This window comes from Chlorocebus sabaeus, chromosome 17 (genome assembly GCF_047675955.1).
Source record: "Chlorocebus sabaeus isolate Y175 chromosome 17, mChlSab1.0.hap1, whole genome shotgun sequence".
Taxonomy (NCBI): domain Eukaryota; kingdom Metazoa; phylum Chordata; class Mammalia; order Primates; family Cercopithecidae; genus Chlorocebus; species Chlorocebus sabaeus.
The window spans coordinates 71,666,617-71,682,158 of record NC_132920.1 but is presented as its reverse complement, the minus strand read 5'-3'; the positions used below and the strand labels follow the sequence as shown (position 1 = coordinate 71,682,158).

At 37.7% G+C, this 15,542-nt stretch overlaps 1 protein-coding gene across 44 annotated transcripts in view; it reads right to left on the bottom strand.

Annotated features, from left to right (window-relative positions):
- The window catches only part of RIMS1 (regulating synaptic membrane exocytosis 1), a 499,940-nt gene that overhangs the window by 413,451 nt on the left and 70,947 nt on the right, over window positions 1-15,542 (bottom strand). For 43 of the 44 annotated variants that reach the window (XM_008013531.3, XM_008013512.3, XM_073006134.1 and 40 more), the window contains exon 2: window positions 5,278-5,358. The exons of the other annotated variant lie outside the window; for it this stretch is intronic. In XM_008013531.3, the coding sequence (XP_008011722.1) occupies window positions 5,278-5,358 (81 nt within the window). The remainder of the gene's footprint in view (window positions 1-5,277; window positions 5,359-15,542) is intronic. 44 annotated transcript variants of the gene reach the window in all.

The window sequence follows — 15,542 nt, the reverse complement described above, 5'->3', positions numbered from 1 at the left end:
TATACCCATATGCACCCACACACACAAATTCCCACCCACCCACGAAACCACATACACACATACACACACACTGCACTGAATTCTTATAATTTTATGTTACCTTGGCATCCATTTTAAATATAAATTGAAGGTTCTCATACCAGAAGCAGAGCTTAGCCACCACTGGCCCAGCTGCCAGTTCTCTGCCTCCTCCCTGTTCCTTAAGATGATCAATCCAGATCTACCTCATACAACTACCTCCTGGTGACAGCTTCCCATGGGACAGCTAGTTACAGCTATGTGACTTGCCCACCGATGCCCAACACCTCCCCAGATATGCCACAGGGACCACCCCTCAGTACAGCATGACTCCACTGAGCTAGTCCCTGCTTGCTCTACATTCACCAATTAGAACTCCATGAGGTAAACCTGTGTGGGTAACAGTCTGGACACCAGTAAAGGCTCTGGCCTGTGAGTCCCTCACTCTCTCTTTCTTGCTCCCCACCAGCTAGTTGCATGTACATTTCTCAGACAGATCCCAGCTTCCTGTTGGCCCTTGGAGGCATGCCCACCCCTTCTCGCTAGGATCTGTCAGTGACACGCTGCTTCTGTTATTTCATGTGTTTTACTGTGTTGCCTTCTCTGTGTCTCCCTTGACTGACACACCTGAACCTAACTCTCCTCCTAGCCAGGGCTGTCCTACACAACTCTCCTGACATCTTGGTAGAAATAAACTGGACACAGCTAAGAGCCACAGGGGTGTCTGCCATTATGAACAAATTTCCTTTGAGAGGGGCATTTGGTCACGGGTGAGGCACTTCAGCATTAGGTTGTCCACAAAGATGAAGAACTATTCTATGAAAGGCACACTGTGAACATCCATGACCACCATGCTGGAGCCCCACTGACACAGGGATAGAGTTTATAGCAACTCTCAAGAGAGACCTCAAGACCAAAGTAGAGAAAAATACAATGCATAGAGATTCCAGTAGTCAGTATATGGTTTAAATTACCCAGCACAACCTGAAGTTCTGGGTCTCAGGGAAATTGTTTTCTGCTTCTAGAAGACTGTACCTCAAATTTGCATACCTACTACACTATTCAGTCTTTAAAATCCACATTACTGGCCAGGTGCAGTGGCTCATGCCTATAATCCCAGCACTTTGGGAGGCCGAGAGGGGCGGATCACGAGGTAAGGAGTTTGAGACCATCCTGATCAACATGGTGAAACCCTGTCTCTACTAAAAATACAAAAATTAGCTGGGTGTGGTGGTGCATGCCTGTAATCCCAGCTACTCGGGAGGCAGAAGAATCGCTTGAGCCTGGGAGGCAGAGGTTGCAGTGAGCCGAGATCGCACCACTGCACTCCAGCCTGGGTGGCAGAGCGAGACTCTGTCTCAAAAAAAAAAAAAAAAAAAAAAAAAAATCCATATTATTGTTGCAGGCTCTATAAATCCTTCCCTGACCACATCAAGCCCAAACAGAATAAATCATTTTTTTCTTTTTAAACACATTTTTAGTATTGTATTTATTATTGAGTATTATTTTATTTGATTATCTAACTATCCTCTCCTCCCCCAACTTGAGAAGAAACTCTTAAGAAAAAGATTCTATCTCATTTATATATCTCATTTTTCTATCTTATACCCAAGGAATAGCAGGCATATGACTCAATTTGTTGAACTCCAGTAATATTTTGATATATTTATTACTTCAATTAAATGATGACAACTCAGGTGGCATGCTTAAAATATGACTGAGTGACATTTTAATAATAACTTAAAAGGAGCACTTGGATAGTTTATATACATAGTTATCAAAAATATAAAGTATATTGACATGTGTATCCATCAATCTAGACTTGCATGATAGAATATATAAAGTGATATGAGTACTATCGCCCTGCTTCCTCTCTACCAATCTCTCTATTTCTTTTCCCCTACTCAGTTAAACTTTTAGAAAAAGTCATGTACATTTACCCTCCCCTTTTCCTGACTTCTCATTTCCTCCTCAAGCCTACAGAAACACACCATTTCCACCCACTTATATGTGAAAATGCTATGGTAAATGCCACCAATAGCCTCTATGTGACCAAAACCAAAGCACACCTTTCATCCCTTATTTCTTGATTTTCTGCTTCATTTAACACTGTTGGGCATTCCCCTTGAATCCCTGTACTACCTTGGCTTCTGGTTCTTATGATTCTTTAACTATTACTTCTTGACTGAGTTGGCCTCATAATTTACCCGTTCCTTAAGCATTGCTTTTACCTTGGGTTCACTCTTACTTTTTTTTTCTATGTAACCTTTAGTGATGTCATCTATTTCCCCAGTTAACTGAGTGCTAAAGGTTCACAGAGCCAACCTCTTGTTAGATATATATGCTTGTATAGCTTACAGGTATTACAAAATCACTATATGAAAATCTGAACTCACCACTGTCCATCTGATATGGTTTGGGTGTGTTCCCAACCCAAATCTCATTTTGAATTCCCATGTATCAGGGGAGGGACCCAGTGGGAGGTAACTGAATCATGGGGGCAGGTCTTTCCCATGCTGTTCTCATGACAGTGAAAAGTTTCATGAGATCTGATGGTAATATAAGGGGGAGTTTCCCTGCACAAGCTCTTCTCTTCTCTGCTGCCAGGTGAGTTGCGCCTTTCACCTTCCAGCATGATTGTGAGACCTCCCCAGCCACGTGGAACTGTAAGTCCAATAAACTTTCTTTTGTAAAATGCCCAGTCTTGGGTACGTCTTTATCAGCAGCATGAAAACAGACTAATACACCATCTATGCCTAGTTTTGGTTTACAATTTTAATTCAACTTCTTGGTAGCGGCTCTTAGTCACCCAAGTCATTAATATGGTAATCCCCCTAAACTCTTTCCTTACAACCCATATTCAATTGGCAATCAAGCACTGGCCATTTTACTTCTCACTTAGCTCTTGAAATGTCTCCTTCCCATAACCTCTATTACTCCTTCCTCTAAGTTAAGACCTTATTATCTCTCCCTGACCTATTGCAATAGCTTAATTGATTTACTTGTCTCTAGTTTTGCCCACTTCACATTCACAGTCCCTTTTCCCTACTTCTCTCAAAGCAATTAATACATATTATCTATATACATACATCTACTGATAAAGCAAATCTGCTTATGCCATTCTCCTAATTAAAACCCATTAATGCAATCCTCATAAATAACTGCACTGTTTATTAAATTTTGTATTTTGACACAGTTACCATATAGAGAAATCTAAGTTCTGTCCTAAAATACTAACCTGGGAGGCACGCCTAGATTTTCTACTATCTTTTATTTTTTAAAAAATATTAAAAGAGGTCTGGTCACTAGCCTCTATTGATTTTCAGACCCACTGAAAATCATAAATTACAAATTTTAAAATACTGATCTATAAACTAAAGCCTGTCCTCAATTATCCCCTTCCAATTTATTTTTGTCCTTTCCATGTTAACTTAAAAAGGGATTTATGTGGCTACGGAGAGTTCCATTCACAAACATTACTCTCCACAGAGAATCAGCTATCATAAGGAATGAAAGCAAACTTTAAATTCTTCAAGTCACCGACAGAGGGGTTCATTATTTTAAACAGAAAAGAACTGAGTGAGCCAAGAGATTGCCAAAAAGCAGGATCCAAAGAATCTACAGTTGCTTCCTCTTGGCCACTAAACTCAAAGAGCCACAGGGAAGTTTCCACTAGGTGCAATTAAAGTGACAACAGATTCCCACAGCTGTAAGTCTGTGGAAAGTGAAAACAAAATAAGAGAAAAATTATCTAACATCTTGTTTTGGAGGATGGCAAATGCTAGTTCATATTCAATAATGTCTAATTTAAAATGAAATTTGGAATAGGTGAGACCAATTAAAATGAAACCTCGATGTGTGGAATATAAAGAGATTTTAAAATCAACGTTAATTCCTCAAAGAACTTCAATTCTAAAATAACTGAAATGTTTTCTAATTCCTAGAATATAAGATGAAAACTTGGGATGTAAGTTTTCTGTGAATTATCCAAAAAGTTCCATCATACAAAAATGGCTTTATATACAGTCAGAATATCTATAGAAAAAAGAAAAATGACAACATCATTTAAAGTACTTCTTTTAAGTTTGTACTTTTTAAAATATAATTATCAATCATTTTTACTATTGCTAATTCAAAACTGTTTTTATTCCTTGGAAAATACTGATTAAATGTAGAAGATGATATTCAAGTATACTTATTGAGGTAAAACCTATAACACCTATTAAACCTCCTGAAATTTACCACATTTCATATCCTAAAACACAAATAATTTTAAATGATATGTTACTGTATGTAATACACAAAATATAAGCATTTCAATGACCAAATTAAGGGTAAAGCAGGGAGTAGAGAAAAAATCAAATCAGTCAACTCTGAGTTTCAAATGTGAATGAGACTCTTTTGGTTGGTCATTTAACTAATCATTAAGATCTACACTTAAGAATTCAATAATAAAAATGAAACTAGATGGACAATCCACTTTTGTTTTTGTTTTTGGTTTTGTTTTGAGACAGGGTCTCACTCTGTCGCCCAGGCTGGAGTGCAGTGGCACGATCTCAGCTTACTGCAATCTCTGCCTCGCAGGTTCAGATGATTCTCCTGCCTCAGCCTCCCAAGTAGCTGAGATTATAGATGGCCACCACCACGCCCAGCTAATTTTTGTGTTTTTAGTACAGATGGGGTTTCACCATGTTGGCCAGGCTGGTCCCAAACTCCATACCTCAGGTGATCTACCCGCCTTGGCCTCCCAAAGTGCTGGGATTACAGGCATGAGCCACTGCGCCCAGCTGACAATCCACTTTTAAAAATTGTCAGTTACCTTTAAATAATGTATCTTGAAGGTTAGATAATGGACTACCTATGCATTTCCCTTAAACACACTAGCCCCCACTTGGCAGCCTGTCTGTACCTTGCCTCCCTACTTCCCTGAGGTATTATGTTTCAGCTCATACGCATTCCAAATCTAAAACAATCAAACAAACAAACAAGAAAAGAACTGCTGTCACTTTAGAGCCCTAAGAAAACAGTCCCCTTCCTCCAACTAATTTAATCCTTTCAATATGGTATTAGAAACATCACTTAACAAAAATATTAAATCCAGAGCTCAGCTAATTGTATCTAATTCAACAGTAGCCTTTTTATTACATATACAAGAGCAGCCACAGTGTATCTACTCTCACATGCAATGTGAATAAATCTGTAACCATGATCTGCGTAAGAGACGACATTTTCAGTCAATAAAACCAATGCCATACTCACGGTGAAGGCTGGTGGGGCTGGTTTTCAGCATTTCTTGGTGTTTTGCAGGCAGCAGGCTTCGCCATGTCCCTGACAACACACCTGGGGCGCATGATAGACAGCACAACGCACTATTAATTATAAAAAGGGTAGAACATATCTAGAAATTAAACACGGTACTGAAAAACAATCTAAGGGAAAGTCTTTGCAAGCCCCTTCAATATTAACCTTGGGGCCCCAGCAAAGCCTTTGGAGTTGGAAATCTTTGACTCAGGCTTCCAAAAGCTCAATTATACCCAAATAAAATCTGTGCTAGTCTCTGTATTTGACTTTCCTTTTATCATCAATAACATGATTGTCAGCAGCTTTTCCCATAGCAGAAAAGCTACTGAAAGCTTTGGCGTGACCATATGAAGACGTCTGAAAGCTTAAAAATAGGAACAGCTGTTGCGTTGATATGTTAAATTTTGAGCAGGATATTGTGTGGCTTTTGCTATTTTACTAAAAAATACGGACTTTTGTTTCACACCATCAATCACCAACACAGGTCTTTGTGCAAAAAGATCTGAGAGGCCTCAAGGCATCCCCCTTGTTCAAAATTTCCTCATGCTAAGAGGGAGGAAGAGATCAAAGACAAGGTTCATATATAAAAAGTGTGTGTGTGTGTGTGTGTATACGTGTGTGTAAAATAAGAAAGGATACTCCAAAATGTGAAAAAAAGTAATTAAATGTCTTTGTGCCATAAGTCATCCAGCACAAAATAAATGTAGATGGTAGACAATATAACAAAGCTCCAAAGGGCAGCAGGAAGAGATATTCCTACTTTCATGTAAACAGGGCTTACAGAGCACTGGCGACATTTATTGGCAGAAATCAGAAAACACCTCCCTCTGAGGATGGACATGGATGGCTCAGATATTCCTTCTCCTCAAAAACTTTAAAATAAACATGGCTTTGAATAGAGAAGGCCTGGTTATAAAACTTAGACCTCACATCTTAGTCTTTGCTAAACGGAATGCCCCTTAGGATCCAGAAGGCTTCAAATATGAATCTGGTTCTTAAGAGCTTTCATGGAGGCTTCTTGGAGATTTGACTACCCTGCTCATATTTAAGGCCAGTCATGTTATTCCAGAAGTGGATCGCTGGTGAAGCAGTGGTAGATAAACTCTTTTCCCAGAGCTTAAAGCTGCATGGCAAATTTCTCCACTTCTGAAAGAAATGATACAGGAAAACATGGACACAACGCACAGAAACGTGCACACACACACTGCTCATTCCAAACAAGGTCAGTAAGACTTCCAAATCAATATGTAACGTGACAAGAAAAGAAAACAGTGCCATTTCAAAGCCTCAACACACCTTCCCTTTGGGATAAAAATTTTAAAAAGTGGTGTTCATCAAGAGTTGATGCTAAACTTTTAATGAATTGGTCAAGAGATGTGAGTCAACGACATCCACAGGAACCACAAAGCCTTGTGTTCTTTCCCCAGTGTTGTGGAAGAAGGCCAATCATGCATCAGCCTTTAAAACATTCAGGAAGGCAGTTGCTAGGGAAGTGTAATGTCCTAGGATTTCTGAGCTCTGAAATTTTAATCAAACTTACACAAGCTAAAGAGTCCAGCAAGTGAAACTTCATAGCATTCGAAAATCTTTAGCAATTCTCACATATGCCTTTTTTTTTTTTTTTTTTTTTTTGAGACAGAGTCTTGCTCTGTCGCCCAGGCTGGAGTGCAGTGGTGTGATCTCCTCTCACTGCAAGCTCCGCCTCCCGGGTTCACGCCATTCTCCTGCCTCAGCCTCCTCAGTAGCTGGGACTACAGGCGCCCACCACCATGCCTGGTTAATTTTTTGTATTTTTAGTAGAGATGGTGTTTCACCGTGTTAACCGGGATGCCTCAGTCTCCTGACCTCGTGATCCACCTGCCTCGGCCTTCCAAAGTGCTGAGATTACAGGTGTGAGTCATCGCGCCTGGCCGCAGCATTTTTAATCTACATGCACTGATTTGTGAAAATATCTGAAATATCACCAACTTGGAAAAATGCTAAAGAATTAAATCTATGAGAAACCTTAATTCATCTCTTTTTTTCCCCTCAAGTCATAGGTATTCATACAAAGCTTTCAAAGAAAACAAATCTACTACTTAATAGTTTTTTAAAAATACGTGCTGAAGTAACTATTTTCTAACAAATATAAGGTATTAAGCAACACTAAAGGTAGGTTTGTAAGCAAACTTTTTTTTTTTCTGACTAAAAGGCCCTATCTGCTGGGCGTGGTGGCTCACGCCTGTAATACATCACTTTGGAAAGCTAAGGCCAGTGAATCAGTCGAGGTCAGGAGTTTGAGACCAGGCTGGCCAACATGGTGAAACCCCATCTTTACTAAAAAAATACAGAATTTGGCTAGGTGTGTGGTGCATGCCTGCAGTCCCAGCTACTCAGAAGGCTGCGGCAGGAGAACTGCTTGAACCCGGGAGGCAGAGGTTGCAATGAGCTGAGATCGTGCCACTGCACTCCAGCCTGGGCTACACAGTGAGACTCCATCTCAAACAAAAAAAATAAAATAAAATAACAATTTAAAAAGGGCTCTATCTTTGTAAGAAAATTCTTGTCTAATTTCAAGTCCCAGTGGTTTTGGTTTAAAATTACAAGTTGATATACTGTTTCTGTCTATGTATGTTATAGAATCTTTCTGATAAAAATTTCATTCAATTTTTTGAACTTCAAAGTTTTATTGAATAATAAAAATAAACACATTAGTATTCAAAAGTAACATATTTAGAATTAATTTGAATAAAACAGGAAAACAACACATTTTCCATAATAGGATATATCCTGGCCACAGGACAAATATTCAAGACTAGAGCAAAGCAGCTAGCTACTGAATCTGCGTTTTAAAGGGAGGAAACTAATTGTTTCAGGTTGATAATTATTTACCCAATTTCGGGGGGTTCTAAATCATAGCAATAGATATTCCTGCATTTTCTAATTTGACTTTTTTTTTAGCTAAAATTTTTTCTAGATATAAGAAAGAAGAGGAAGAAAGTACCCTACACTCAGAGTAAGACACATCAGAAGTATACTCACAAGATTTTTGCTTGTGTAGATGACCATTTCTTTAAAATTATAATTAAATTGCATCAGTTTGAAGGGATAAAACCTTAACAGTTTTGACAGTTTTAACGTATGGAAACTGTGTAACCTCAGCAATTTCCACTATCTCCTATGCATTAGACTTGGTATAATAATATAAAACCCCATACTTTAAGAAACACAACAATGATATTTCAGTATGTTGCAGCTTTTAAGGTGTTTGTCTCCGTGTGTAATTCACTCCTTCAGCCAGACATAAAGAGACCACAAATGCTGCCACAACGCTGACTTCCCAGAATTACCATGGATTGAGGGACTAGGAATTCAAAGGGTTTGACCTCTTATTCTTTGCAAAGTCTTTAATTACTCAGTTTTATCAGATTGGGGCTCTTCCAGTCTTCTAACTGAATGTGAGCATTCCCTCATCACTGAAGCATCACTGAAGATTTATGCAAATAAGACATTCTGCAACCGCCTCAGGGGAATGCTCCTCCTGACTCCACCCTCAGCGCTGCTGGGTTTTATGAATGGCTGCAATCAATGCGATGAATGGTTGCCAACTGCCCACTCAGCCACTTCCACTCTTCAGTGCACGTACACACGGGAGAGACTAACGTTGCCACAAGCCTGCAGATGAAGCTATGGCAAGGCTTTCATCTCTCCAAACAGGAACTAAATGTGCTTTCAGATACTTAGAGTATGTGAATTAAAAATTCTAAATGCCTTCAAGAAACACAATTTACATAATTACCTTCTCTCTTTTGACTTTCCATTTTGGTGCCCGCAATCACTACCCTCTACCCTCCCTCCCAAAAAAACACCACTATTTTATGTTAAACTTTATCTGAATTTGAACTTTAAATGGTTTTATCTTTCATGACTAATGTCAGGAAACTAGTTACTGTGCAGGAAGCGGCCAAATAGTAGACTATAGCACGTTTACATTTCTGTTCTCAGTGTTATGGTTTTTGAATTTTCCTATAATAAATGGAGACAATTATCTCCAAACAGTGTTGGAGAAATACATGTGTTTGTGTCTACTTCCCAAGTGTTATTGTAGTAGTCCACATTGGTCCTAAGAGACCTTAGGAGCAGTTAAGATAATGTAAGATTGACAAAATGAAATGTTTTTCAAATATACAATTTTCTGATTTGCTGATTACTGATTAAAAGTACCTAGAAACAAGAAGAGACTACTTCAGGGACTCTGTAGCTGGCCATCTTTCCTTCTACACTCCCCATTCAGTGCTTCATGCCATTCATCAACATGACATTAACCATAAAGTACCCCAAATCCATGCAAAATTCCTATTTCCTGCCTGATTCTCTCTTCTTAGCTCCAGTCAGACATCTAACTGCCTCCTGACATTTTTACTTCAGTATTTAATAGACCTCTCAAAATCAGCATTTCCAAAATGGAACTTTTCATCTTTTTTTCCCCCCAAACTTGATCCTCCAGCAGCCATCTCCACCTTGGCTGATCATAACTACGTTTCTCCAGCTGTTCAGGTGAAAAACTTCAGATTTGACTCCTTGTTTTCTCTCACATCCTGTATCCTATCTACCAGACTGGATGTATTTTCTAAATTTGTGGAGAATTTGACCACTTATCAATCCCTCCACTATTGCCACCCTGTCCTGAGCCAATATTGTCTTTCATTTGAATTCTCACCATAGATTTTTAACTGGTCACCCAGCATTTACTATTGTTCTCCTCCTGGAGTCTATTCTCAACACAACAGCCAAAGTGACTCTTTTGAAATATAAATCAGGTCCTGCCACCTCTACCCAATAGTTCCCTACTTTACTCACGAGCAAGTGCCTGAGTCCTTAGGATAGCATCAGAACTCCCAGCACTACTCCCTGCGTCTACCTTTCCTGCCTTGAGATTTCTGCACCAACCTTTCCTTCTGTCTGGATAGCTCTTCCCAATACTGGTATGACTAAACCCCTTACTTCTTTAAAGTCTTTGCTCAATGGTCAAGTTTTTGATGGTTCCTACTCTAATTATCCTACTTACTACTACAATCTGCTCCCCTCACCACATCCAGATATTTCCATGCACGCTTCACGTTGCTCTACTATTTTCTGAGATGTACTGTCTCCTACTGCTGAAATATGAACTTCTCAAGATCAAAGATCTTTGTCTGTTTGGATCACTGACATATGCCAAGAGCCTAGAACAGTGTCTTACATGTGATAGCAACTCACCACATATTTGTACAAAAAAGAAGAAACAAAGAATGAAAATCTATGGATTTCAAGCTTGAGTAACTAATTTAATACGGTAAAATACAGTGATTTAAAACAGAGTCTAGGTAATAGTTTTTGTCATAGCAAGTTTCTATACAATATTTATAAAATATAAATGACCAACAAGTTTTATGATTTGACTAACTTCACTAAATTTGTGTTCATATGGTTTGAGTATGGTTCACTCTCTTTCTGAACAAGAAAAAGAGTATTTCATAGAATATGACTTATGTAGTGGAAAGGACTCTTTAATATACTGCTTTGAACCAGTGAAATACTATTACTGCTTTGAACCAGTAAAATACTATTTAACATCTGGTGTACCAATATTTTATCAAATAAAACACTAAAATAATTATATATGGGGAAATTTCTTAATAGTAGAGAGAGAAAATTCATCCTTTTTTTCTGATTTTTTCTGAAGAGGGTAGGAAAATAAGAAGAACTTCTATTTATTTGATACCTATCACGTACCAAAATACCCACAGCATATCTCACGCATTCTTCATACCACTCTGCCAGGGGATATGATTTTCCTACTTGGCTGATGAAGAAACTATGGATCTAAGACGTTAAATTAATTTTCCAACGATAAATGGCAAATGTTGATACCGTAAGAAGTCAGGATTTTAATCAAGGTTGGTTTGGTATTAAAACTAACATGCTTTCCACCATTCCAGGCAGCCATCTGTCTTTAATACTTAAAAGATGAATGGAAACTGATAAACATCAACTATGAAGTTACAGAGTCCAGCATCCTCAGACATGTTTTGATATCATTGATTTCCTGATATAGGCATATTTCTGAAAGTATTCAAATCATCCAACATAATTCAGTGTCCTTTAAACATTATTCTAGTATTACCAGATCATATTCATGAAATATTACATAACAGCAGAACAATGGTGACATCAGAATATTGAGCTGGCTAAACTAGAAGGGTAAAGTGACCTTAAGACCAATGGCAAAACTGGAATACTGCAAAATGAGAAATTCAAAACAAATTATCTGGTACATAGAGAAAGGGTTTCTATAATAAAAAAATAAAGAAAGGTAAAAAGACAAAAGATTCATTTGCAAGACAAGTAGAATGCAATTGATAAAAATATCTTCAAATATATATTTTAAAGAAGGTCTTTAAAAGTGACCTCATTTCCATTCACAAACCCTAAAAGAGGAAAAGCTGAAGAATATTATTTTAAAACTCATTTTATATAGAAATTTGTATATTCATGTCAATTATCAGTGAACAAATGAGCACGATGACTGTTACCCATAAGATGAAGATGGAAGAGTGAAAATTCTACACCAGAAGGGAAAAGTGAATGTTGACATTTCAAAAAGCCAGATATACTAATCGCAAACCATCAGGTCCTGTTACACCACCAGTGTGCATTCAGGGAAGATTCAGGAGTTTATGAGTAATTTTTACTTTCAAAAGGTATGGAAGATAGGTGAAGTAGGTTCCTAATTATAAGACAAGGGAAACCAGCTGGCCATTTTTCACAGTTAGTGATGAGAAATGTTGACCTTCCCCTGAAGAGACCAGGAAATTATTCACAAAACAATATGAAAAGGCTAGGATTCTAAAATAAAGGTGATAACAAACTAAAGATTCACTACAGAGATTAATGGGAGATTTTAAATTTTGGAAATCAAATTTTTCAAAGACTGACAAGAAAAGAAAATAATAGGTAAGAAGTCAAGTTTCCGGTCTTCTTAATCATTGAAATCCACCCCTTTATCATCCTTTAGATCTCCAGCATACAAACAGGCTTGATTCTATAAGTTTCTCATATTGTTTCCAATATTTTGGCAACATGTCCCATTAACCTCTTTTTGCTCAAGCTATTATTTTCTGTTAACACAATCAGTTTATTTCTCCATCCAGCAATTCTTAAAATGTTATACTTACTTTACTTACTTATGGATTTATATCTGCTACCATTCCCTACATATTCATTCTCCTATTTGCTTTTTTTTCTACTTACTAACCAGCATTCATTCTCCAAAAACGATGTGCTGCCTGCAAATCCAACATAACTTTAGAAAAACTTAGAATGCCAGAAATTTCCTGCCACTAAACCTGCAAAGGAAAACCTGTTCATTCCATATGATAGCAGAACAAAACAAAACCTATCCACCGAGAAGTAAGGAATTTCCAGAAGAGGAAGCAATAGTCAGTGTATCAGAAGGAGGTATCAAATAAGATGAGGTCTAAAATCATGCTTTGAACTCTCCAGAAGGAGAAAGAGGTGAAGCTCAAGTGGAACTGCAGTGGGCTGAGAAGTAGGTTGATGTGAAAATAAAGAGAGAATGAAGATAATTGCTAAAGCATAGATGAAAGTCAAACTGAGAAAAGAGGGTATAATGAAGGGAAGATGGTCTTTTTTACTTACGGGTATAATTCTAGGTGAGTAATTACCCATGGGAAAGGGAGAAGTTAAAGATACAGAAAGAGAAGAGAGAAGGGGAAGTGAAAGCAAGTGGTAGGGTGAAGAAGGGGAAGAGGGAGAGAAGAGGAGAAGAGTTTAGTGAGGAAACAAAGTTGCTGAGGAGGTAAACAGGGATTACATGAAATAAACACATAGGGAATTATTTCTCAAAATGTCACCTTTCATTTGACCATAATGGCCATCTCCATTTTCTCCCAGAAAGATCCATGCAGGACAATGCTGCAATAGATTCATTTTGGAAAGGTTTAGAGAATGAAAATTATTTCTCTATCTCTTCACGTATTTCTAACTCAGTTCCTAGAGGCAGAAACTTTGGCTCGATACTTCTTTCCCACCTGTACCTGTACCAGAGGTGGGGAAGAGGGGAGACAACTGAGAGGACTCTCTCTTCCCACCTATCATTCACTAATAGTTATGTTTTCACTATTTCGTGGGGTCCTTGTGTCTTCTGCAGGAAGAAATTGGCAGTTTCCTCTTTGGCTTGTTGGATGCAAAAAAAAAATTTTTTTTTCACTTTTTCTTGAGTACCCAGCTTCTCTACAGGAAGCACTGTTGGGCAGGCCTGGGTGGGGCAGACTCTGCCAGGCTTCTAACTCTAACTGACTCTCTTTCTTTCTTTCTCACTAACCCATGTCTACTTGAATATTTAGGTAAACACATCTGAAGCCTGCTTAGAAGGGTTAGTCTTTTAGATTTAGAGTGAGTTTTTTTAAAAAAAGAAAACTAATTTGGGAATGACAATCTGCAGTAATTAGAGAGGACATGAGAAAAACTACAAGGACGTCTAATATCTCCAGCAAGGTAGGAAACATAATCTGGATCCATAGATTCAGCCTGTTTTGTTCCATGACCCATGACAGAAAGTGCTTCTGTGTGAAACATCATCATGGGTTTCAGTTGTATAAACAAAAGTCCCAGTCATTTTCTTTTCAACTAAAGAAAACATATTGATGAAAAAGTGAGAATGACAGTATTACAGGAATAATCTAGGAACTAACATAGGTTATCTTAAAGATGAAATTGTTCATAGCTTTTAGTATTTCCATTTCTACTAGTAAAGAATTCCAACACCCCTCACAGCTAATTTATGTCTTACAGCCCAACTGAAAACCACTAGTCTCACCTGCTGGCTTTGTCCCAAGCCAGGCTGTGTGTAGTCCCTCCGTCGTAAGAAACAATCACTAACTTCATTGAGAGAGAGGTGAGAGACTGTTCAGTAGGCAATAAGATCAACTTAAACAGGTATATTAACTTTCTCAAAGAGAGGCAAATAACTAAAAATGGTCTTAATTAACTTGAAAAATCACTTCAGCAAAACAAGATGAATGTCAAGAAATGTAAACCTATTTAGATATGAAAAGCAAACAAGAAGACAGCAAAACAACAGTTAATAACACCAGCTAAGATTTCTGGCGCCTAAAGTGGGCCTGGAACCATGCTCCAAATCCCACATGCTTTTGGTTATGTCACATAGTCACATATCATATATTATCACTGGTGCTTTGTGAGTTAAAAAAAAGGGTAATGCCACCCAAATTACAAAATTTACTTGTGAAATACCATAGTTTCTTCTTAGAAGCACAGTTCATCATTTCAAAATTACCTGATATCTGTGAAGTATTTTGTGTTGAGCAAATAAATTATTTCATTGTCACTCAAGTTGTAGCAGGAGCCACAAAATTACAATAGAATATTTCGAGTTGCAAGCATTAGTCTTTAATTCACATCCCCTTGCCTACTGCAATGTCGTAAAAGAGTAAGAGATAGTTGTCAGATAACTGTTGTCCACACTTTAAATGTTCAGGATAAAAAAAATGAAATTTGGTAGCAGACGGGGAAATTGATGCCATTTGTAAGGATAATTGCCAGAGCTATTTTACAACTAAGAGTTTTCTGTTTTCTATTTGTATCACAAAACCACAGCTCTTTGAATAGTGTTTTTTAGGTACTTCTATGTATCTAAGTATGTCTTTTCTCCACAAAGCATTAATTTTCCTCCCTCATCTGGGAGCCCAATAGCTAAACACATATCTACTGAGAGGTCCCACAATGGTTCTTCCTTGGTGGGATTTAAGTGGATTTTAAATAGCTAAAATAAAATGGGAAAATGAAACTTGGAAAAGCATTAATGAACCATTTCAGGCACTACTTTCAATTAATTGCAACTATTTTTTCAAGTGATTCACCTGCCTACAAAGTTAGAGACAACTGGAGCCAATTATATATGAAAATGTATTATTACATGGGCTTTTACTTTTGGAAAAATATTAAAGTGCCATGTGAGAAATACACACCTTTCATTTTCTATTGTGAATGAATATTTCTTTATTTTGTCAAGAGGTCATGGGCCTCTTTTTCCTAAAATATGACCAAAAAAAAAAAAAAAAAAAAAAAAAGGAAACCAAATCAATTTGACACTTACATGGCAACTTTAATACTGGAATATGATTGCTTCTTTCTCTGTCTTTTACATGTAGAGTGAGAAA